The 25424-nt window shown below is 35.0% G+C and overlaps 2 protein-coding genes and 1 long non-coding RNA gene across 12 annotated transcripts in view; 2 read left to right on the forward strand and 1 right to left on the reverse strand.

Annotated features, from left to right (window-relative positions):
- Positions 1-25424, forward strand: part of LOC105211014 (protein furry) — a 185897-nt gene that overhangs the window by 9018 nt on the left and 151455 nt on the right. For 4 of the 7 annotated variants that reach the window (XM_054229307.1, XM_054229308.1, XM_011182265.3 and 1 more), the window contains 9 exons: positions 161-379; positions 434-680; positions 737-817; positions 902-1170; positions 1241-1335; positions 1638-1789; positions 4569-4731; positions 4801-5061; positions 5138-9569. In XM_054229307.1, coding sequence (XP_054085282.1) covers positions 161-379; positions 434-680; positions 737-817; positions 902-1170; positions 1241-1335; positions 1638-1789; positions 4569-4731; positions 4801-5061; positions 5138-5466 — 1816 coding nt within the window. In that variant the 3' untranslated portion in view covers positions 5467-9569. Of the gene's footprint in view, positions 1-160; positions 380-433; positions 681-736; positions 818-901; positions 1171-1240; positions 1336-1637; positions 1790-4568; positions 4732-4800; positions 5062-5137; positions 9570-25424 lie in introns of those variants that run through there. The other 3 variants (XM_054229309.1, XM_054229310.1, XM_054229311.1) reach the window with 2 other exon arrangements.
- The window catches only part of LOC105211020 (plasma membrane ascorbate-dependent reductase CYBRD1), a 30507-nt gene continuing 14305 nt past the window's right edge, over positions 9223-25424 (reverse strand). For 2 of the 4 annotated variants that reach the window (XM_011182264.3, XM_011182263.3), the window contains exons 2-4: positions 13212-13415; positions 9853-10216; positions 9223-9784 (exon numbers count right to left, since the gene is read on the reverse strand). In XM_011182264.3, the coding sequence (XP_011180566.1) occupies positions 9622-9784; positions 9853-10216; positions 13212-13410 (726 nt within the window). In that variant the 5' untranslated portion in view covers positions 13411-13415 and the 3' untranslated portion in view covers positions 9223-9621. Of the gene's footprint in view, positions 9785-9852; positions 10217-13211; positions 13416-15771; positions 15793-23913; positions 24797-25424 lie in introns of those variants that run through there. The other 2 variants (XM_011182262.3, XM_054229313.1) reach the window with 2 other exon arrangements.
- Positions 19288-24432, forward strand: LOC128921501 (uncharacterized). The gene is made up of 2 exons (XR_008470937.1): positions 19288-21388; positions 21446-24432. It is a non-coding gene; the product is annotated as an uncharacterized LOC128921501 (long non-coding RNA).

The following is a 25424-nucleotide window of genomic DNA, read 5'->3' on the forward strand; positions in this document are numbered from 1 at the left end:
CATTTTTTTATATCCCAATCTTCCGGTAAAAATTAGTTTGGTCAAGAAAAAAATAGATTCTGTCGCATAGTGCAATTCTAACTTCTTTAAGGTTACGTATACGCCATGTATAGTATAGTATTAGTAGTGTATGAACTAAAATTCTCCCATTTCTTACCAGGGTTTCTAAAATCTGTTTTGGCCATGAAAAACGTTTAACGCAAGACGAAATGGAGGAGCAAATATTCCGCAGCAATATAACATCGGTCTGTCTGTTCTTCAAAGATTGGCGCTGGGAGCTAATGTTCATGAAGCAGCCGGATTTTATGCTCAAATACAGCGTGCTGGTCTCATATATAACGCTGCTCTGCGCCATCATCATGCAAGCGGTCAATTCAACGTAAGTTAAGCGCTCTTTGACACCCAATTGGAGTGTTTATTAATATGCTTACAGGCAAACCGAAGCCTTTTGGGCTTTAGTGGCGGTCAGTAATGTCTTGATGCTACTGCTGTTGGCCTTGGTTTGGTACAAAAAGCTCTGGATCATGTTTATAAGTAAAACGGAATTCTCAACACCAAAACAAAGATTCAGCAAATGGCTCTACAAGCTCTCCGATGGCATACAAAGGAACATACTTGTGCGCAGCAGCATTTACTTGGTGGTGATTGTGCTGCATTCAACGGGTATCATTTTGCAATTGGTAGGCAGACAAGATAAATTATAGTCTAAACTAAAACTAAAACAATTTATTTTCAGTTAGATTGCAATAAGTTCTCTGGTGTGGATGAAGCCATTTTGGATGCTGCGAAAAATCAAACAACCTGCTTCAATGCTTGGGTGCGTTGAAGCTTTAGCTTACTGAATATAATATTTAATTTCTTTAAAGCTCCATTATAATAATAATACCTCCTCCAAATCCAGGCCGTCACCGAGTGTTTTATGCTCAGCATTTGCATTACCTTCCTCTTTACGCGCATTCCCTTCGTGCTTAAGCTGAGCGTTGGTGTAGTAACGCTGATTTTCTATACTGTTGTTGTCACCTTGACGTATAGCTTCGTTTATGAGCAGAGTCTCAGCACGAATGATACACTCTATCCGGAGTATTCACATATATTTGTGATGTGCATTACAGTGGGCATATTCCATTTGATGGATAGACAAACGGAATTCATTGCGAAAGTGGACTATAAGTGGGTGCTAATAAGTAAAAATATTTTTTTTTAAAAAATTAAAAATTATTATTTTTTTTATTAATTTTAGTTGGAAACGTCAATTGCTTACGAAACAGGATGATGCTAAATTCACAAATGAAACGATTTCCATTCTCATCAATAATATACTGCCATCACATGTCGGTGAGTAGGACAGCAGTCTGGAAAGGGTCTTGAAAATGTCTAATACAAATACAGTTGAACTTCACTAACTTGAATCCCCAAAATTCACTAAAAACTTCGAGTTAAAGAGGCTTGGAGTTAGTGAAAGTAATTTGTATGAAATTTGACTTCTATTGCCAATTCAAGAGTTCAAGTTATGTAGAACTTCGAGTTGTAGAAGTTCAAGTTATGGAAGTTCAACTGTTCTAGTCTAAATAAATTACAACAACATTTTCTTAAACATTTTCCACGTATATTTTAACCATCTATCCATCTCTTTCTAGCCGATATTTATATGTCACGTCAAATGACAAATGAACTTTACTACGAAGAATATGATAATGTTGCCGTTATGTTTGCCACTATACGAAATTACGACACCGAACAAGTCGGTATACGTGTTTTAAATGAGATTATTTGTGATTTTGATGAAGTGGTAAGTCATTTTCTATATTCCTGCATGCGAGTTAAAAAGTAGTTAATCGCGCCATATGCTATATCTGCTATAGTGACGTCATTTTAGCATTTAAATGGGAGACAACTAATAGGTTTGAGATCATTTTATTTATTGTAGCAACCAACAGTTCCTAAGCATAATCTTGATAAGATTTTCTCAATATTCAAAAGAAAATGTTGGAATAACGGTACTTAAAGCCAAAAAATATATATCAAAAACACTTTTTATTGGATCACTAATCGCTTTAAACTCAATTCAAATAATATTGGAAAACAGCTGAATATTATTTTGAAATGTATAAAGGCCTTTATGGCTTACTTTTCCTATTAATTACTAATAATGAAACAGCTGAATCTAGATATATATTGAATAAGAATATTCTTAATAAGTATATTCTTGGTGTAAACATTTTTATTTTGTAGAAACTTGTCCAATCTTTCTCTCTCGACTAACCAAGTTCCATACAAAAGCAACTATTCTCTTCTATGATTTAAAATAATATCTAAAATGTATATTATGCATATGTTGTCCAGTTAAAAGTCTATCTTAAGACGTTAAAATCGGTATCAAAGATACACGAAAAACATATATAAGAACCGCAGTTTCAAGTAACCTTCGGTTTTATTGACACTGAAAGTTCTGAAGAAGAATGTGTGAGCTTTTGAGTAAAAGTTTATTATTTTAATCCCAGCTTGAAGAAAGTACCCACAAAAAATTGATGGTGAAACCAGGAACCAGCAGGAACTTATTTCTGAGCATAAAATCGGAGTTAATAAATATTCCTTTGCAAGAAATATTTGGCTTGGGAGCTACTTCTTTGTAGAAAAGCTCTTGGACGTTGTCACTCTTCCTATAATTATTATTTTGTCCACAGAACTACGGAAAACCGGAACTACGTCACGAATTAGCGGTTATAGAAGTATAAAACCTCTGCAAATTTATAGTAGGTTCTATGTGCTTTGTAAATTCTTAAATCTAAGTGTGGGGTAAATTTTTTTGCCACCAAAAAGGTCTGTTCTCTATAATCTTTCCTCTGTTGGGTAACAGGCGTAGGACCTAGCCTAACCTAGTCCGAGGAATGTTGGTTTCTGAACTAGTCTGTATAATTGACATGTATGTATGTAATTGGCGTTGAACCATTTAGCCGGTTATAGCCGAATCGATGAGAGCGCGCCACTCCTCTCTTTCCTTCGCAGTTCGGCGCCAGTTGGAGATTCCAAGTGTAACCAGGTCGCTCTTCACCTGGTCCCTCCAACGGAGTGGAGGCCTCGGCTTCATCCGGCGGGTACTGCATCGACCACTTTCAGAGCTGGAGTGTTAGCCAGCGTAGCCCCCTGAGGACCATAAATCTTGCACAAAATTTTCCTCTCGAAAACTCGTAGTTTCGTCTCATCAGATGTTGAGATCGTCCAAGCTTCTGCACCATAAAGCAGGACGGGAATGATAATCGACTTGTAGAGTTTGATTTTGGTTCGTCGAGAGAGGACTTTACTGTTCCATTGCCTACTCAGTCCAAAGTAACACCTGTTGGCAAGAGTGATTCTGCGCTGGATTTCGAGGCTCACATTGTTGGTGTTGTTGATACTGGTTCCCAGGTATACGAAATTAACTTCAACTTCGAAGGTATGACTGTCAACAGTGACGTGGGAGCCAAGACGCGAGTGCGCTGACTGTTTGTTTGATGACAGGAGATATTTCGTCTTGTCCTCATTCACCTTTAGACCCATTCGCTTCGCCTCCTTATTCTGGCGGGAAAAAGCAGAACTAACGACGCGGTTGTTGCTTCCGATGATATCAATATCATCGGCGTACGCCAGCAGCTGTACGCTCTTATAGAAGATTGTACCTTCTCTATTTAGCTCTGCAGCTCGTATAATTTTTTCCAGCATCAGGTTAAAGAAGTCGCACGATAGTGAGTCACCTTGTCTGAAACCTCGTTTGGTATCGAACGGCTCGGAGAGGTCCTTCACAATCATGACGGAGCTTTTGGTGTTGCTCAAAGTCAACTGACATAGCCGTATTAGTTTTGCCGAATTCAGACATCGCGGCGTAAAGGCAGCTCCATTTCGTGCTGTCGGAACGTTTTTAGTAAATATTTGGGATCAACCAACTAACCATAAGGCGATTTTTAAAATATCGTTTTGCTTTATGAGACTATTGTCGCCATAAAAGCGGTTAAATTATAGGCTATAAATATGAAACACGTTCAGTTGGCTTGTTACTGGCGTTGGTCAACCTAACCTCAAATAGATTGATCGTTTTCACTAACACCTGAGTTCGGTTATTCTTGATTTGATTTCAAGCAGTGCAATTTATTTTTTTTTTGTAAAAAATTACAAACACAATTTTTTGCCGCCGAAGGCAATGAAACCTCAAGCAATAGTATTAAAGTTACTATACGCTGAGGCTTTGAGAGAGATCTTAAAGTATAACGTAAAATGTGAACCGCCTTATACAAGTGAATTAAGAGGATATCCTATACGTTGGGGATTCGATTTCTTTCCGAGACGAATCTAACCAATTATATAAGTAACTTTAACGCTGGAGTTATTTAACCTAAACTTTGAAACGGATGTAAAAATAGAAAAAACCTCTGCTATAGGATAATATCAAGATAACAAAAACTCTTCTAAATAAATTTTCTTATCGGATGTGGGCTCTGAAATCCAATAATGAAAGCAAATTTTCAAGAAATAACCAAACCTTGATCTCAAGACTTACAGCTGACAGCTTAGAGCTGACAATAATCTATTTTTAGCTGAGCACTTACACAGGCACAAGGAAAGTGGAAAAGATCAAAGTTGCCGGCTGGACTTATATGGCAGCTTGTGGTTTGGATCCAAAACGTTCGGAGCATCGGAAAACACAGACAGCTTACCGCAGCTCTTCGCTGCTGCCCAATGGACGTAGGAGTCATTATTGTAAGCAAATCGTTCGGAATGAATTCCAAAATTTTTATTTCATAAAAACGTACAAATATTTAAAAACAGCAAGTCGACAGCATGACATCGATGAAGAAGGGCAGATCGGCGATGAGTATCCCACAACCAGCAGACACGTCGAAGGCCAATCCATAAGACTGCAGGAGTATGAGGGTCACAACAAGAAGTCTCATAAAACGGAGGTATACAATGATGTGGTCTTTGTCATGCTGCAATTCGCTTTGGAGCTGATGCGCACCATGAAGTCCTTCAACATGGAGAATCTGCAGTGCGAAAATGATGAAGAGGACTGTGGCGCTTTGCGTATAGGTAATGTGACATATGAGTATGACTTCTAAAAAAATTATATAACACCAAAGTACTGTTAATTATTTACCGCTACAAGGCATCTCCAATGGTCCCATAATGGCCGGTGTGGTGGGTTCGTACAAACCACATTACGACATCTGGGGCAATGCGGTAAATATGGCTTCGCGCATGGACTCAACCGGTATAGCCGGTTCCATACAAGTCACACAGAATACCGCCAAAATATTGGAGTCGTACAATGTTAAGTGCACTTATCGTGGTCTAACATTCGTTAAGGGGCGTGGCCATATACCAACATATATTGTTAATGTCGATGAGTCATTGAATTTCGTAAAGATTCGTGAGGACGATGAAGTGGTCGAGGAAACAACGAGTAATTTAGAGTATGAAAGTGACATTTGCTAGATTTAAGATTATCGAAAGTTGTTTTAAGTTAAATATTTTTTGTATTTTTTTGTGTCTAATAGTATTAAGCGTAAGTATTCTTTTATTTTATCATGTGACTAGTCAATAAATTATTTTTAATAGACAACGTGATGATGTTTGGATTCACGTTTTGATTGCTGATCGTGTAATTAACAAGTGTGTTTTTTTGTAATTTCGAGGCTATTATCTGATCTTTATCCAATATTTATTGAATACGTCAAAAACTTACTACTTACTTACTTACTTTATTTAGCTTCACCAAGATTCTAGACTATATTTTTGAGCTAAGAAAACGTTTATTTGTGTTTTTCATACAACTATCTCTCATATCTTTTCTAATCATAAATTTCATTATTCATTGATTGCTTCATACATTTTTTTCAAAGATTTTTCAATCATTTTTCATCTAAAAGAGAATGTATTTAACCATACAATTTAGAATAGTTTCGAATTCGTGATTCACCTTTTTTACTGCTTCTGTCTTCTATCGCCCATATTGTTCATGAAGTAATCATCTAAAACTAAATCTCCTTCATTTTTTCTTTACTACCGTCATAAAACCCTCTTCTTCTTGACTGGCGTAGACACCGCTTACGCGGTTATAGCCGAGTCCACAACGGCGCGCCACGCATCTCTCCTTTTGGCAGTTTGGCGCCAATTGGTAACACCATGTGAAGCCAGGTCCTTCTCTACCTGGTGCTTCCATCGGAGTGGAGGTCTCCCTCTTTCTCGGCTTTCTCCGGCGGGTACTACATCGAACACTTTCAGAGCTGGAGCATTTTCGTCCATTCGGACAACATGACCTAGCCAGCGTAGCCGCTGTCTTTTTATTCGCTGAACTATGTCAATGTCGTCGTATAAATCGTACAGCTCATCGTTTCATCATAGGGACTTATAGCGACTATATTGCCACGACTATGGATCTCTTATTTACCCCAGACCTTATGATTGAATCTTGCTAGGCTTACTTAACATTTCTAATAATGCAATTAAGCGGGGATTCGATTATTAAAATTCAAGCTATTTAAGCCTTCCGAAGACAAGAAGATTCGCTCAGAAGAAACAACGTCAAGTTTGCCCATTTCTATCTGAAAGACCATAGATATTTTCAAAAACTGTCGTGGTATTACCTACTGAGAGAAATATTATAACTCCCATACTACTTTCATGATTTGATTTTTTTTGTTTTTATACTCAATATTTATATCTAATACTATATCTTACATATCCTACTATTGGTTTAAAAAGACAAAATCAAAACAATATTGTATAAAGATCTAAAGAGTTTTTCAATAGGAGCGCTAAAGCAGTTTTTTTTTTAACAAAAACGGTTTGGGATATCAATGAAATTCCTTATTCCTGTGAAAGTACATTCGATGCCATTAAGTATGGAACTCGATTTCTTCTGCATGGTCACCACGGGCACGCTTGCAGCAGTCCAGACGCTGTCGCAATTTCCGACGGTTTCAAGCATAAATCGGTCCATAGTGCTGCAATTTCAAGTTCGATATTTGTATGAAAATATCAATCGTCGCTGGCTTGTTGACATAGACCATAGACTTCACGTAGCACCACAGGAAATAGTCTAACGGTATTAAATCACGCGACAGAGGTGGCAAATAGGCTAGGCCATTTCGTGAGATAACACGTTCACCAAACTTGGTTTTCAATAAATCGATTGTGACATTCGCTGTGTGGCTTGTGGCGCCGTCCTTTTGAAACCACATATTGTTCAAGTCCATATCATCCAATTCAGGCCAAAAATTGACCAATAACGCATACTTATTGACGAAGCCATTCAGGCAGAAATGAGCCTCATCGCTACGTAGCGCTCTTAAAGTTAAGGCCACTCACTGTGATGAAATGGCAAACCTTACTGAAGAGAATTGTCTTTTGCTGTTCCTATCGGTCTACTTTTGTAGCGTCCCTATTGAAAAACATTTTAAATAGGTGTATTCTATTATTCTTGTTTGGTTTACTAAAATATATATAAACCACGAATCAATTAAGTTGTCGGGATTAAGCAGTAGTCTGCTTTAGAAGCCGAAAAAAAGCGTTTTTTAGCATTTTTTTTTGAAAGTTAAGGAAAGGATTGCGGTAAACGGAATTTTAAGACGATAGTGTACTATATTTAGGGCTTAAAAAAACAATATTTATTATTAAAAAATATTGAAATTTTTTCAAAGTTGTAAGTATTTTTCTGGAGCGCCTGGAGTCTGCACTTGTAAATCGGTGCCGGTGATGGAGGTCGTGCGATGCATCTGAAACAGTCGAACCAATTTTTTTTTTTTAATTTTTATAAGTTTCTTTTCTTTATAAACTAAAAAATACCGAAGAAGTTATAAAATTCCAAATTTTTTCGAAGTTTGAAAAAAAATTCACTTTTTTAAGAAAAAAAATTGACTTTAAGTTGCAAAACAAATACATAGTTTAAATAATAGTTTTGCCCAACTTTTTTAGTTCAAATAGAAGATAATTTAATACTGAAGCTAGATCACTTTGGTTTTTTTTCCGATCGGATATATATTCTTTTTGCTATCGCCGGCACCGTTTTCTAACACTCGAGAGTGAAGTGAAAATGAAAACTCGAGAAAACGCGCTTTAAAGTTCTGCCAGAGTATTCGCACCTGCTCGACGCTCGGCCACTAAAACTGCTCTAGCTTCAAAAATATGTCGAATTGGCCTCTGGAATTTTAAAGACATATTCTTGGATCGTTTTGGAAGAGATTTAAAAAATCGATTTTTTGAAGCCTGTAAAGCAGACTACTGCCTTAATCAAGACTCGTTGATCTTCGATGTCTTACCTTACGCAATGTGGACGAATTCGTTGTTCCAGGCAGAAAATAGATAGATGTAGTGTATCTGGAAGATCGTTTGATACTATATTTAATTTTTTTAGGGTCTCATAAAAGCACGTTATTCCAAATATTCAGATTTTCCATCAGGTCAGGAAGCCTAACTTAAACTCGTTGATGTATGGCAACTCTTTCAAATATGTTCTATAGCATTTTCTAACCTCCATACATAGTGTGATCTCCAGCTCTCCTGTTGGCAACTGGATATACTTCAACTTCAATCTTCGATTGTAATTTAGTTTTTTCTTACTTATATACAGTCATTCGCACTCAAAATGTGACACTACGAAATATCTTCAGTTCTATAAAATGTCCCATATTGGGAGTGCGAGTGGGTGAGTCCTCGTTTTTTATCTTTAAAAAGTGCTTGTATTGCTTAACGTCTCTGCTTTAAATAACTTTTATTTATTTATATATTATATTTAAATATTGTATACATACAGATAAATTCATGAATACATCCAACAACACTTATGGATATTTGTCTTTACGCCTGTTTAAATATTTGTATGTATATATACATATCTGTATATAAATTTGTATATATTAATATTTACATATGTATGTATGTATATGTAGATACTGATATTCATAAGTATGCATGTACTAAATATATAGTTAGAAATATAAATTTGTAGCTAAAAAAAAATATTAAAAAAAAATTTTTAGAAGCAAAAAAAATAATTTATTTAAATTACAAAATTTTTTAATTTTATTTATTTAGTATGTATGTATTTATTACGGTCATTATATAAAGCATTTGTGTAAAAGTTTTCAAAAAAGCACCACAGATTTTGTGCTCTAGTCGGCCTCCCCAAGCCATTGCAAATATATATATATATAAATTGTTTGTATGTATATATATATAGGTATATATAAGTTAGTAAGTAACTATGGTATGTAAATGTGTATATAAAAATATTTATAAATATTTATGTAAAACAGAAAAACTTTTCAGAAAACAAAAATTACTTAAATTAAGCACCAAAATAGTACACACATTAAAATAAGCACCCGTTACATTACAAACCTACATATAAAATATTATAACAGTATTTGTATGTATGTACGCATTTTGAAACCCCCCTCTATCTCTTTGCAAATTCGTGATTTGTATCGTTGTCTTAGCAAATAACATAGTTACATACATAGCACATTAAAAGATAGAAACATAAATGGAAAGTAAGAACATTGAGTTTCATTCAACTTTTCGACTATTTAACCGCACAGCTGTACACATCCCAAACAAATCAGCTGCTTGTCCAAAAAGAAAACAGATTTATTCATTAACACCAGTTAAGAGCACCGTATCCTCTGGTATGGGTTTACGCTTGTAAGAACCCTCGGTTACCAGATACACCACCAAAGCGCCGAAAATCACATAAAAACAGCCGATAGTGTTAGCCATAACGCCAGCACTCGAAAACGAGGAATAATCGGGTCTAAAAAATATAAATTTTTTATTAAATTATAAAGTAAACAAAAAATATTCATATAATATGTTACGCACATAGCAAATATAGCCTTCTCAGTGATGCCCATTAGCGCACTAGCTATGGCCAAGACGAAGCCGAAGAGTCCGAAATAGATGTGCAATGGCATGTAGGCGACCTTGAGTGCCTCCCGCCAGCCGGGTGCGAGATAAGCTGTAAATCCAGCGACATACTGCAAGCCGAAGACAATGACAGCGCCCATGCCCATCCACGAGTGCAACGAGTACATATTCGGTATTGGTGGATTGGCCAGATTGTGCGAATCGAAGACGGTGATCAGTGCAATAACGGTCAATACGAAGGCTGTCAAATGTATGCCGGCATGTGCTAATTTCAGCGTCTTCTTGCGCACATTACGGAAGCCGCGGTAAACGAGTATGGCTGTGGAGTGAGGAAAGAGTTGAGTTAGTGGAAATATATACAGAAAAAAAAGAAGAATGAAGATGCTATTTTGTAAAAAAAAGTTGTCTAACCTACAAATCTCTTAAATTTGTCAACTCTTGAACTCTTTACTTTGCTAATCCGTTTAGATCTGTCTTTAAATATGGCAAAAAGTCGTAAAGTTATCTTATATTTATCGGATATTATGCTACGGTACTTGAGGCCGGAAAACTAATTCCGCGAAACGCAAACTCAGAGCGTTTCTAAATAGCCAAACAGTCGCGATTTGTTTACTTAAATGTGTCTAATAGACGAGTAATCCGCTACATAGAAATCTTTGCTCTCTAAGGTATTCTTAGTTCTAGCTACTGTTGGACTTTCGGATAATTTATTACAAGTATTAATAGGGCTATTATAGTTAACTTCGAATACAGTAAATAAGAATGAATAGAATGTATGGACAACCTTATTTCTTTTAGAATAGTTTAGCTTTATTTTTTTGACCATCTTAAGGAACATCATCAACGAATACTCGCTCCTCTTTTTCCTACATTTACCTTGCGACTTAATGATATTCGATAAATGTAGGACCTCACAAAGCTTCCTACGAACTATGAAGGTATTCTTATGAGGCCTCTTTTGTAGCTCTCTTTTAACGTTTTTCAGCTTTTCGGTGAAAATAAAATACAAAAAAAAGCTAAAACTCCACTCATAACTCTTAAGATATCTCTTCGAAGTACACCCATAAAAGCAAGATCTTTTTAAGCTAGGTGTGAGAGTGTCTCTAACTTGAGTTGAATAAAGAGTTTTGAAATTTCTGAGGAATTAATTGTATTTGTATTTTGAAAAGGTGGCTTAGCTAACCACGGTGAATTTCTAGAGAAGTATCCACAGTATCAAAGACATTATCACAGAGCATTGACCATTTGGAGAACATCATATGTAAGACTTTAGTCATATCCTTGAAATTGGAAAAGAGACGAAATATATTATGGACAGATGAAAGTAAAGTCGTTCTTCAGGATAATGACCTGAACCATACAAGTCGGCTAGCCAACGAGTGGTTTCGTATCAAAGGGATTAAGGTCATGTCCTGGTCTGCGCAATGGTCCGACCTCAATTCCATAGATAACCTATGGGGTGATATTCAGAAAAGCCAAACGATACAATAATTGCAAACTGAAGTAGTATTCTCGTGAAGAAGTGAAGTATTCTCGGGAAGAAGTACCTAAAACCCGTTATGGAGGCCTAATCAACTCTATGTCGCATCCCTGTAAGGCAGTTTTCTATAATAGGAGTTTTTCGACCAAGTACTGAACCTTATTTCTTTGTATCTATACTTATGTTTAAGATACTTTTTTAAACCAGATGGGAAATACTACTATTTTTTTGGACAACGAATTTTCGGGCTTTTTTAGTTTTATTATCATTATTGAAAAATGTTTGCTTATTTTTATACCCTGAACAGGGTATATTAAGTTTGTCACGAAGTTTGTAACACCCAGAAGGAAGCGTCGGAGGCCCTATAAAGTATATATATAAATGATCAGTATGTTGAACTGTGTCGATTTAGCCATGTCCGTCCGTCTGTCGGTCTGTCTGTATATATACGATCTATATATCTGTATTCAGTTTTAAAGATATCGTTTTGAAATTTTGCAGTTGTGGTTTTCTCTTCAAGAAGCTGCTCATTTGTCGGAACTGCCGATATCGGACCACTATATCATATAGCTGCCATACAAACCGAACGATCGGAATCAAGGGCTTGTATGGAAAACTTCCGCATTTTACTACATATCTTCACGAAATTTGGTGTGAGTTATTGCTCATTGAAATAATTTAATCTCCGAAGAAATTGTTCAGATCGATTCACTATAGCATATAGCTGCCATACAAACCGAACGATCGGAATCAATGGCTTGTATGGAAAATTTTCGCATTTGACGTGGTATCTTCCCGAAATTTGGTGTGAGTTATTGTTCATAGAAATAATTTAATCTCCGAAAAAGTTGTTCAGATCGGTTCACTATAGCATATAGCTGCTATACAAACCGAACGATCGGAATCAATGGCTTGTATGGAAAATTTTCGCATTTGACGTGGTATCTTCACGAAATTTGGTGTGAGTTATTGCTCATAGAAATAATTTAATCTCCGAAAAAATTGTTCAGATCGGTTAACTATATAACATTAATGTTTCTAGCAAACAACTCGGCTAAAAAGAATTAGTAAAATGTTTTCTTTTTTTTTACTTATAAGGTGATATGCTCTTTCTTTAAATTTTGGTTCTTTAGTTATTTGGCCAAGATTCTTCTCTTTGAAAAATTGGGGTCCCTACATATTTTAACTTTGCTTCTATATGTCGCAAGGGTTTTATGAGAAGCTATTTATCTCAAAATACTCTTGGAAGGTTAGTTGTTGTCCAAATAAGATCAGAATTATTTTATATAAAGCTAAATATAAGAACCCCAAGAGGTAGTCAAATACTTATGTCGAGTTTTATAAATTATTTGTTGAAATCATATACAGTTGAACTTCCCTAACTCAAATCACCATAATCCACAAAAAAACTTCGAGCTAGAGAGATTTCCGAGTTACGGCAAGTAATTTGTATGAAATTTGACTTTTATTGTCAATTCAAGAGTTCGAGCTATGAAAAGACTCGAGTTAAAGAAGTTCGAATTATGAAAGTTCAACTGTAGCTTTAAAGTAAAGCTAATCTAACGAGCGTTGAGTTGTAACCTAAAAAATTATTCTAAATCTTTGTAAAATATCAAATGTCACCATTAAGCTGCCCGCCGCTGTACAAAAATCAGTTAACACCGCACATATTTGTACGTAAAAGGTGTGCGAGCGTGTGTCAATGTACGCAAATATGTTTATAATAATACGCTTCATATCTCCATAAGTTGACGTACTACGAGTACATACACGACTAATAACACTTGTTTTATGCTTTGCCACCGAGCCACACTGTGCTGGGTGCGTTACTTACAATTGCCGTATAAGAATAATAGGCCGATTGTCATAAATAACGGATGCCAATTGAATTCGAGTTTGGGATTGTCGGTGCCGCCAACACCGCCAAAATGTATGCCAACCCAACAGCCAACCAAAATGATCATCGTCAAGCCGCACAATTGTGTTACCACATACAACACTTTGAAGTTCGTCAGTGTGGCGTCCTCATCCATTTTGCCTGCAATTTGAATAAAGTAATAAATGATTATTTAATTATATATTAATTAAAAGAATTATACGAACTATAAATATATAGGATGTATGTATGTTTCTAATGGCTTGTTTTTGTTATACTAAATATTTATTAATATGATATTTCATATAAGTAGCTCTTATGTATATATGTATGTAGCATTCGTACGTAGCTGCAACATATTTTCTTCGTTTTTCCCATCTCACCGCACCCGATTCACTTGGTAGTCGGCGCGTTGAGGAAAGTTTCGAAAACATTTGACTCTAAATGACTAAACAAATATAAATAGACGCATGTACATATGTACAAGTGTCGATATGTCAACAGAAACATGCATACTTGCATTCATAAACATCGCTTTCCACTTGTTAACACATTTCCGAACGAAGTGGTGCAGTGTCGTGGGCAATTTTTTGTATTGAGAGAGGTGGAGGGGGTTTCTAATTGAAAAAGCATATGTGAAAATGACTATATTTATTTATAAATTAGGCTGGGAATGCATGAAATGCGTCTTTCTTCTTTGGTTTCACTTGGTAAATTATAGTTCAATATATCGCGATACATAAATATAGGTTGTCTATGTGAGAGGTGTAAAATTTCATAGAGTGACAAGTGATTGTCAAAACAGCTGTCAAATTAAAAATATGTGTATGACAACTATGTTTAGTATATTTTTTGGCAAATTAAGATATGAGGCTTACAACGGATCAACGTTTAAAAATACTTCCAAAGAGCAAACTTCACGTTCCATTTACATTTTTACTTTCAAATCAATGTGAGCGATTAGACCAATTTTGGTCTGAATAAAAGTTTATACGTAAATAAGCAAAATAGTAGTATCTGTAATGTGAAGAAATCGGAAAAAACTCTCCAAGAGTTCCCTTTGCATTCAGAAAAGGTTACAACATCCTGGTGAAGCCTCTATTTCTATGGCATTATTGGCATAATACGTTTGAAACCTGATCACGAAAGAAGCGTTACTGGGACTAACGTGATCAAGACTCAAATGGCTCGCGACTTTTTGGTTCCACAGGTAAAAGTACTTAATCCGTGAGATTAATGGCGTTTTGGGAAATGGTACTCTCTCGCTTCGAACTGCGGAGGAATGATTTCGACGATTCAGAGCGGGTGTAAACGACACCATGGATAAGCCAGCCGTCGGAAGACCTATGAAGATGAATACTGATCAAATCATGGAAAACATCGACTTAAACCGGCATGTGGCATCTCGTGACATCGCCCAGGAGATGAGCGTTAGTTACTGGACCGAATCAACGCCTGCGATATGTTGCTGAAACGAAACGAACTCGAACCATTTTTGAAGTGGACTGGCGACGAAAAATGGATCACATACGAGAAAATCAAGCGAAAACGATCCTGGTCGAAGCCGATGAATCGTTCCAAACAGTGGCCAAGCCGGGATTGACGGCGAGGAAGGTTTTGCTGTGTGTTTGGTGTGATTGGAAGGGAATCATCCACTATGAGCTACACCCGTATGGCCAGACACTGAATTCTACCGTCTACTGACCTGCTGCGATCGACCAGAATTGGCCAACAGGAAGGGTGTAGTGTCCCACCAGGACAACGCCAGACCACACACTTCGTTGATGACAGAAGTTACGGGAGGTCGGATAGGAGGTTTAATCGCATCCACCATATAGCCTGGACATAACGCCAAGTGATTACCACCTATTCCTGTCCACTGCGAACGCCCTTGATGGTGTAAAGTTGAACTCAAGAGAGGCTTGTGAAAAGTGGCTGTCCGAGTTCTTCGCAAATAAGGAGGGGGCTTCTACGAGGTGGGTAATTTGAAGTTGCCGTCTAGATGGAAACAGAGTATCGAACGAAACGGCGCATATTTGAACTAGATCGGATTTAGTAACACTTTTTATAATGCATTGAATAAGCCAGCGCTTCTTCAAATCGTCGAAACACTTCTCAAACTCGATTTTTGAGATAGACTTTGGTTCTTCTTACGATTCCTCGTATTTTTGTAATACGACGGGCCTTTAAAGTTCTCTTTATATTCATATTAAAATATGGAGGGCCTCTAATATATCAATTTCCAAAAAAGATGTCGCTTTACTAGAAGATAAAATAGCATTTTATTTATATCCCCTTTTAAACGCTTAAAAATAACAACATTGAGACCTAAACAAAAGTTCCAAAATTTATTTGTCATATATTTATTTTCTATTCCCTTAATCTACTTTTAACGCAACCTTGTTAGCATTAAAGTACCTTTTCCAATAAAATTAATTTATTATAATATACAACTTTACTTGTATTATCTCAAACTATAATTATCACAAAATGTACACTGAAAAAAAAAAGAACTCACTCTCTATGATATTTCTATACGACGACGGCGACTTATCTATGGCTCTCTATAACAGTAACTAAGTAGTGAACAATGAGATGACGCTTGAATTTATACGAATACCAATTACACGCTCAATCTCATATCTAACTGTATATTATCTTGATAATTGAAATACCAACGGCGGCACGTAGACTGATAAGACTTGGAGAATCACTTTTTACTATGACTTTTATCGCTTGTAAAAGCCCAAATATATATAATTTGAGTGCAAAAGTATTGTACCTACTTAGATCTACTGATGATCGATGCGCGCGCATAAATATATTTACATATAGAATATAAATATGTTGGGTCGTAACACGTTTCGATAAAGCCATAAATGTTGCGAACAATGTGTATTTATAGTTTCGCCGGAATTTCCAAAAGATCATATGGCCCCAAAGGTGATCAATAATTTATTTGCTATCAGTAGTAGCTTTCTCTGTGACTAATGCCTGAAGAATGATCTAGCGCATATAATCAAATACTACATATATACGAACATTGCACTTAAATATATGAGATAATACGAAAAAAAAATCAAAGGTATTGTACAAAATTTAATTAGTTTCAACTAAAAATATATCCACTTGACAATCAGTTTTGCAATTGTTCCGGAAAACATTTAGTTCATGTTTTCGAATTTCATCAAGCACCACTTTAGGCTGAGAACATAATGAAGTCAAAAGCAGTTGCTGTTGTTGCAACTTCGATTCGCTACACTTTGGAGAGTGGTTAATCGAACAGACAACTGGTATAATTGTAAGAGACTGGCATAATCAAGTAGATATAGAATAGCATGTGGTTATACTAATTAATTGGGGTCTCCACATGCTTTCCTTTATTGAATTAAACTGCGTAATAATTTTTTAAATTGGTATACAAGTAATAGACTGGTATAATTAAGTAGTTATGGAAAAGCAAATGGTTATACCAATGATTTATTCGACCAATTAACAGTTTTAAAATGATATAAGTGCAATAAACAGGTATAATCAACTAGATATAGAATATTAAGGGGTTATACTACTTTAATTGGGTATAATATTTTGTTCTGGGGATTTCAACTGAGTAAAATTTTAATTTCTCTTAGAACTAACATTTTTCTAGGAGAGCAGAGTTCATAGATTCTTCTGTATTATTATATATTATATTAAGCTGAGTAAGTGCTAAATGACAAAAGTATCGGGGAGACTGATATGGAAGAGCACTCAGAGAGGTATTGACTCAGAATTGTCATGGGAACTGTGAAAACCATGATAAAAATGATTACAAAGGAAAAGAAGTGTAAACTAAGAAAATATATAATAGAAAATTGAGTATCTTCGTCTTTCGCTTTTAAAAATTAAAATTTTAATATTAAAAAATCCACCTATTGTTTTGATAATCTCTAATTTTTGTGCAATATACCGAATAAAATTTTTGCTTTGTAGAAGTAGATTACTTGTTTTTCTAAGGGCTAAATTCGTTTGTAACCGAACATTTTATACTCTCGCAATTTATTTATTTAATTTTATTAATATAACACACAATTTTACCCACATATTCGTCATATATATGGTATAAAGTCCATTGAAAGTTGGAAACCCTAATATTAAGTATTTGGGAGGTAGGTGATGTTACTACCCGATTTCACCCATTTTTGACACGGAGACATATTATTAAAAGAAACATATTCCCTCACCATTTCTTCAAAATATCTGAGAAACTTTCCTATATTTTCGGTAAAAAAAAATTATAACCACTGAGATCATTATGTTCAATATATGGGGCCTTGAAAACTTATGGTCCGATTTCGGTGATTTTTAGAAAGGGGGTGCCACACTATAAATGCAGTATTTATACAAAATTCTGTTACGATATCTTCACTAGTGCTTACGTTATGTATAGTAAACGATTCATATCGACTTCAAAGTTCTGGTATATAAGAAGTAGGCGTGGTTGTGAACCGATTTGACCTATTTTCACAAAATATCATTGATGCAAGGATAATATTAGAAACCGAATTTCACTGAAATTGGTCGGGTAGTTTCGGAGATATGGTTTTTGACCATAAGTGGGCGGAGCCACGCCCATTTAAAATTTTGTATGCATACCAATTTGAATGCAGCCCTTCTGTACCTTCTTTATGATGAAATTTAAGCTTTCTGGTGTTTTTCCTTGCTGAATTAAAACATTTTTAGTGGTTTTCAACCTATTTTGAGGCAGGGCCACGCCCACTTTCCGAAAAAAAATACATCCAAATATTCCTCTTCCTAGTGCGTTCCTTTGTACCAAATTTTATTTCCATAGCTTTATTTATGGCTTAGTTATGGCACTTTATATGTTTTCGGTTTTCGCCATTCGCGTGGGCGTGGCAATGGTCCGATTTACTCAAGTTATCGCTTGCACGGACAGACATCCGAATTTCAACTCCACTCGTCATGGTGATCATTTATATATATTTAACCCCATATCTAACTATTTTATTTCTGAGTGAAACAAACAACCGTTATGTGAACAAAAGTGTAATACTCTGTGCAACATGTTGCGAGAGTATAACGAGAAAAAAATAAATTATCGAAAAATAAGCATCAATGCTTCAAATAAGATAAAGTCTACAAGACAAATGTCGAAGAAAATTATTTCCGAAAATTTGCAAAAGTACAATGGCTGATAAGAATAGTTCCAAGGAGGGAAAAATACATTAAAAAAAGAAATCACGATAATGTGCCAGAGTAGCAACCTCCAGCCGTAGGATAACCTTGAATTTTTGGCACTTGGAACGAGACTCCGTGCGAGTATTTACATATTTACAAGAATACATACATACATATGTACTTATATACATCTGAACAATCATATATATATATATATATTTTTTTTTTTTTTTTTTTTTAAATGCGTGTAAATATATGTACATAAGCACACTTCTTTGTATTTTTGCATAATTTTACAGATAACTAGCATGCGTGCTTGATAGTTTATTTCTTGATTGTTGCTGTTGTTTTTCTTATTTACGTGGCTGCTGATGAATAGTAATAATGTCTCCATTCTTCAATTGTTCATTAACATTCCCATAATGTCTCTGCATAATTACAATTATGCATGCATGCCTACACGACATTGGAAAAATTAAAGAAAACAACAATAAATTTTACAAAAAAAAAATATAGAAAATAGAAAAAAATCAGATTTATAAATATAGTTGGCGAAAACAAACAACTTTGTGGCTTTAAAAGTCGTGAGTTATTAAGCAAATCACTTTGAATTAAAGTAGTTGCCAGCTGATTTGCAAAGATTTTGGGTATAAAAAAATATGAATATAATATATTAATACACTGTATTGTGTGAGCACTAAACTATTTTAGATATTTTCAAATCATACAATTTAAATATATGTAAAAACGGAGTTGCCACACTTATGAAATTTTTTAAAATTTATTATTAAAAAAATAAAATTATTCGATATAATTAAAAAAAAATTAAAAAGAGTTCCGTTACATGAATGTTGCTTTACAATGTTGCCACCGGATTTGAAACGAAAAAAAAATTATAAATTTGTGAATTTCAAAAAAAAAAAATTGATAAAGTTAAAAAAATAATGTTTAAAAAGTTTAATTACCTAAATAATTCTTTACGACGTTGCCACCTGATTTTAAACGTAAAAAATAAATTTAAAAAATTGTGTATTTCAAATTAAAAATAATTTTCACCTTGCAGCAACTTACATTATCGTGTTTTGTCTCTTTTTTTAATGTTTTTAAATTATTTTTTTACGTTTTTACGGTAAATATTTTTAAATACAGTTGGCAACTGCCGAAAAAAACTAAAATTTGGCAAAATAATACAAAATGTATTTCAACCACATACAACTAAAAGTATAATTGAGATAACCTTCCGCCAGGTATTTCTCTTCTGTTAAATATATTTTTGAATAGAGTTGCCACCTATTGGAAAATTTACATCTGATTAAAATAGTACAAAATGTGTCTTAAAGATCAAAGTTTCATAAAAATCTTCTAAAAAGTATAGTGTTCTTATTAGAGGTTTTTCTTAACCAGAGTTGCCACCTATAAAAATACAAATTTTAGCAAACAACGTTGTAAAACATAAATTTTTATACATATAAATTTTTATCTCGAAGAACAAATAAAAATTTCCACTTGATTGCTATAAAGATCAAAATGAGTTGTGTACATCCATATGTATATACATATTCAAATTAATTGAAAGCTATGTGATCTTTTATTTTGCAATAAAGATGCCTTGGCTTTGCTGATCTTAGACACACTTTGCGATACATAAATCCATCCACAACTCAGACATATAGCAGATAAAGACAGACACACACACACGACAGTTCCCATGTGTCTATTTATATACGAGAGCATGTGAATGATACAATTCAAATAAATATTAAAACTAGATTGCGTAGAAAACTTTTCCTCCCGGCGCATATCAGTGAAAAGTAATTTTTATCGCACGTTGTCTGTTGTTTATATGCATGAGTGTACACAAATATCATATGTCTCTCTAGGTTTATTAATTCATTGGCTTGCACGTGCATATTGCTGCAAAAGGGTGGAGCGGCTCCCATGAGAGAAAATAATTCATTTTTATACTACTAATTGGTTTAGTTCAGCAAATTATAAAAAAAGAAGGAAAAATATAATCTTTCCAGTAGTCCCAGTGGATATGAGTGTCGAAACGATCTATTTATGACTGTTTATCCCGTTTTATTTATTCCTGAAACCTCGCCCAACAAAATTAAGGTAGTAATTCGAGCAAATATATGCTTTGTATTTGGAATTGTGAAACTAGACAATTCAGTGTGGTAGAAATAATATCTAATATATTACTATAGTTCTTCCTGATCTTAAACTGTTATATACTAAGGTATGCATACTGGCGATGGAGATTATTTTAAAATAGATATTCGAGATAAAAGATGAGGCCCACCCAATCTGAATCAAAATACCAGTTTTCGCTTTTCATACTCCCACTTTAATGAAAGTACCTTTTAAAAGCTTAAGCTGGAAGTTGTCATAAAGTCTTAAGCGAATTCGTAAAACAAGACTACAAGTATAACGGAATATAAAAAAACTGATAAAAGAATCAAATAGAATAATGCCAGTATAAAACAGAAAACGAATTCGCGAACAGAAATGATAACAAAAAGGTTGAAAAAATATGCAAAAATCACAGATGATATGACATTTTCATCGCGTCAAATTATAAATAGTAAGCAATCAGCTGTTAGGATGGCATCACGTTCTATGAGATCGCCTTAATCAAAAAACAAGGCAATATTTGAAGAAAGCAATTTCAATACTTCACGCAAATGAGCTAAAGGACTGAAGTAAATTCATGTAAAATTGACACTTTCATCTGACCTTGGAATACTATAAAGTGATTATCTCAAGCAAGTCGAAAAATATTGAAAATTGATCTCCGAAGTCATATGTCTAAGAAGAAGATGTTCACAGATCTTCACGGTAACTATATAAATAATTAAAATTGTCGTTTCTTGGAATCGGAAAGTTCGTACGTGAAAGATGAGAAGCTAATCTGTACTCAGAGCAAAAAGACAGTTTTCGGAGTGGTGACATTGTAGGTAATTGATATGATAATTGTGTTTTTAGACCAAATTGATTGATTTTGCAATCTTCAGACTTTTAAAGAGGTACCATCCAATAATGTGTTAACCGCTCCAACGACAGTTGGGTTTTTATCCTGTCAAAGACTGTTAACTCGACAGGATTCTTAAAAATTAGTTTGGGAATGTTTCTTTAGCTACAACAACAACAATAATAATCTAAGGTTTTGGAAAAATCTTAAGTAAGATTCGCAATATAACGCGATCACCTGTTAAGTTCGACACAACATCACTAAAAATGGACTCAACTTCAAAAAATAGAAACTGGTCGAGCTATGTACGTATACATATATGTATATTTTGGTCTATATATGAATATGGAGCAGTCTTAACAAAAGATCACACTTACATGGAACTGAAAAAACGCTTGAAAAACAAGTTGAGAAATATTGTAAACTAAGTGATCTCCGAAGACAATGTTGTATAGTTCTAGAAAAAAATTCTTCGAACCTTAGTGGCGAAAAGAGAGAGAGAGAGCAAATATTCCACAGCGTTTATATAAAAAAGTAAAACTGTGGGTTCTTGGAGCTCTAGAAATCGGATAACGTTTATATTCTACTCCATGGCATTGTAAATAAGCTAGTGTATACTGAGAAACATCGTAAAGGCGGATGTCGGCTGGAGCTTTCTTTTAAATCAGATTAAATGTTAATTGTTTTTTAAGACCAAGTTTGTGACATTAGGGACTTGTAGCCGTTAGACATAAGTTGTTAACCGTACCCACAGCAACTGGATCTCAGATGTTTACCGGCCAGAAAGTTTTAACTCGGCAGGATTCTTCAAAATTAGTTTGGGAATGTTTTCTTCAGCTACAACGACAACAATAATAATCTAAGGTTTTGGAAAAATTGCTTAGCTGGATGACTATTGTAACTTAGTCGAGGCGCATGAAGTTGTCTTCCACAAATAACGGAAATATTTGCGCAATCGAAGTATCAAAGTAACAAAAAACTTTTTCCTAAGTGGTTAGGTGGGTTTCAAAATTTAAAAAAAAAAGTGTGTGCAATATGTTTAAAACGTTATATTTGAAAAAAACATTATCTAAGAAGTAGCATTTTTTTATTTTAATTACAACTATTTTTTTCGAGCCAATATATGTCGAAAATTTTACCAAAAAAGTGAGTTTTTTTTTGGTTTAAATTCTGTCGAAAATTCAAATTTCAATATTTTTTTATTTCCTTCGTTCATTAACTGGATTTACCCATGTGCTATCGAAATATTTTTGGTTTATTGTTTTTAGTTGAACCAATCATTAGTTATGATGTCAAGGTGAGAGCTTTTTTTTGGACACGTCATGGGAGATGTGGTGCCAACGGCTGAGTTTTTGGAATTTTTATATAAAAATACTGTTAAATATGTATTTTTGAAACGCTGAATTGTTTAAATTTATTGCATATATTAAAAAAAAAATATATAAAAATACCCTTGTTTTTAGCCTCTAAAACCCACCTAACCCCTTAAACAAATTTATGTGAAGTTCATATTAGCGAATTCCTACGCTATTGAAATTTATGCTTATATTTATTATGCACAAATAATATTTATATCCGTTCTCGAGACTATTAAAATTTATATTAATTGTTTATGTGACTCCAGAGTCATGTCTACAACATTTTTTACGAGCAATTTCTCATATGTATTCTATATAGATAGCCGCCCAAACTATTTAATGGGTGTGTATACATACTTATGTCTCGCCGCATGCATGTACTACTTATGAGCCTGCATGTTTACATAAAAAGTCATGTTTCAACACATGTAACTATACTCGTATGTATGTATATGAAAGTCTATATGTCTGCAAGTAGATATGTCTGTATGTCTTTGTGTGAACGCTCCAGCATGACACATCAAATATTTGCGTTTAATTTATAACGGTATGTATATTAATTAATTTAAACACATTCAACAAAAAGGGCAATGCGATTGTGTTACCCAGACGCTAATTACTTTTACTTGAGACGAACAAATATTGCTTGTCGGTATGTATGTATGTATGTGCCTGAGCGCTGAGCTGGCATCGCTGGACGCCCCGTCGAAAAGCTAAGCATTGGAAAAATAATGGAAAAATTCACTTTGTACAACACGAAACGCTTGTAAATGACCAAAAGTGAAAAAAGTGAAATTGAGCGCAGGCGCACACCAGAGGCGCAGCGCCGCCTGATCGCGTTTAATGCGCCAACTTTGACAGCATCGCGCGCAGGCAACATATTTACGATGTATGTATGTATTTGAGATACATAAAATATTAGTTTTGTGTTGTTGTTGTTGTTGTGCTGTTGCAGGCCGGCTAAACAACTTTTACTGCCGCAAATCAACATTAACTTGTTGCAGCTGGCTAATGACCAAATGTCAAGGCGACGCGTCGCGACGTCGGCGGGGCAACAGCCGTACCACCGCATACATATGTATGTATATACACTTGTGTGTGTGCGCCGCGTCGCTGCTCGCATACCAAAGCACATCAGTTAGTTACCAGTTACCTGCATTAGATTGTTGCATCGGCTCTATGTTGGCCTGCAAGCCACCGGTTTCTTGTTTCGGCTGCTGCTGCTGCTGCTCTTGCTCTTGCTCCTTATTTACCGTTGCAGTCGGCGCTGTTACAGTATTACCATTCGTTGTGGCTTCAACCGATTGCTCCGCCACTGGCTTGACGGCCACTACGACAACGGCGGTGGGCGCAACGGCGACGGGGGTGGCGCTGTCCACATTATCGCTGGCAACAGCAACAACATTTTCCACTTTGTTGCCGATTTCAATATCTTTATCGTTTTCGGACGGCATGATTTCTATATATACTACTGCTACTTAATTTGTTTTTGTTGTTTTATTTTTTTTATTGTTATTGTTGTGGTTTGTGCAAATTGAGTTTTTTTATTTTCTGTGATTTTTGAAATATTTTCGCTGCAATCTTTTGTGCAACGAACGGTTTTTGCTTTGTGTGTCGCACGCAATTCTGCAATGCACACGGTTAGCCAACAACAACAAACACTATATGTTGTTGTACAACAACAAAAATCGAAACAATAACAAGCAAGTACGGCAATTAATTGGGCTCGTCGGTTTTTACTTAATTTTACTTTTCGAAATTCTTTGTTGTTGTTGTTTTTATATATTTATTTTGTTGTTTTTATTTATTTATTTTATTTTTATTTTTTTATGCTTTCCTATATTCACTGCAATTAACCAACGCGCATAATGTTCGATTCACTCGCAATGCAGGCTCGCGTTTTAACTAGGAAAGTTTTGCAGCGAAAATTACACTCGATCGTTTGGCATGCGTTTAATGCTTAACGTTTTGTTGTTACTTTTATTTTTGTATTTTGTATTTCGGAATTTTTTTTCTACTTATGAAAACATGAAAATCTAAGTCGGCGCAAACGATGACGACGCGATACAACACAGCGTTCTGGTGGTTTTCTTGCGACTGAATCGTTGTGTTGTGGCTGCTTAGGCATGAAGCTAGTCGCACCAGCCAAAAGCGTTAGCCGTCAACAACACTTGGCTAGCCAACTGCCGCGCCGCCGTCGCTCGTCTATAGATACAGTAGAATGGCGTGGAAATAGGGACGGTAGGCAATTATAGAACAATATCACTTTCAAAAAAAAAATTCAAAAGTATTTTCTCTTAATTTCTATGTAAGATTTTCTGTTCTGTTCCAATTCTCTAATTTAATAATACTCTCGCAACAAAAGTTGCTAAGAGAGTGTTATAGTTTTGTTCACATAAGGGTTGTTTGTAACACCCAAAATTAAACGAGTTAGATATAGGGTTATATATATCAAAATGATCATGGTGGCGAGACGAGTCAAAATCCGAATGTCTGTCTGTCCGTCCGTCCGTGTAACGGATAACTTGAATAAAAATTGAGATATCTTAATGAAACTTGGAGCACATGTTCCTTGTGAGAGGGTTGCTTTCGAAAATGGGCAAAATCGGACCACTGTCACGCCCACAAAATGGCGAAAACCGAAAATACATAAAGTGTCATAAC

This window comes from Zeugodacus cucurbitae, chromosome 4, assembly GCF_028554725.1.
Source record: "Zeugodacus cucurbitae isolate PBARC_wt_2022May chromosome 4, idZeuCucr1.2, whole genome shotgun sequence".
Lineage (NCBI taxonomy): Eukaryota > Metazoa > Arthropoda > Insecta > Diptera > Tephritidae > Zeugodacus > Zeugodacus cucurbitae.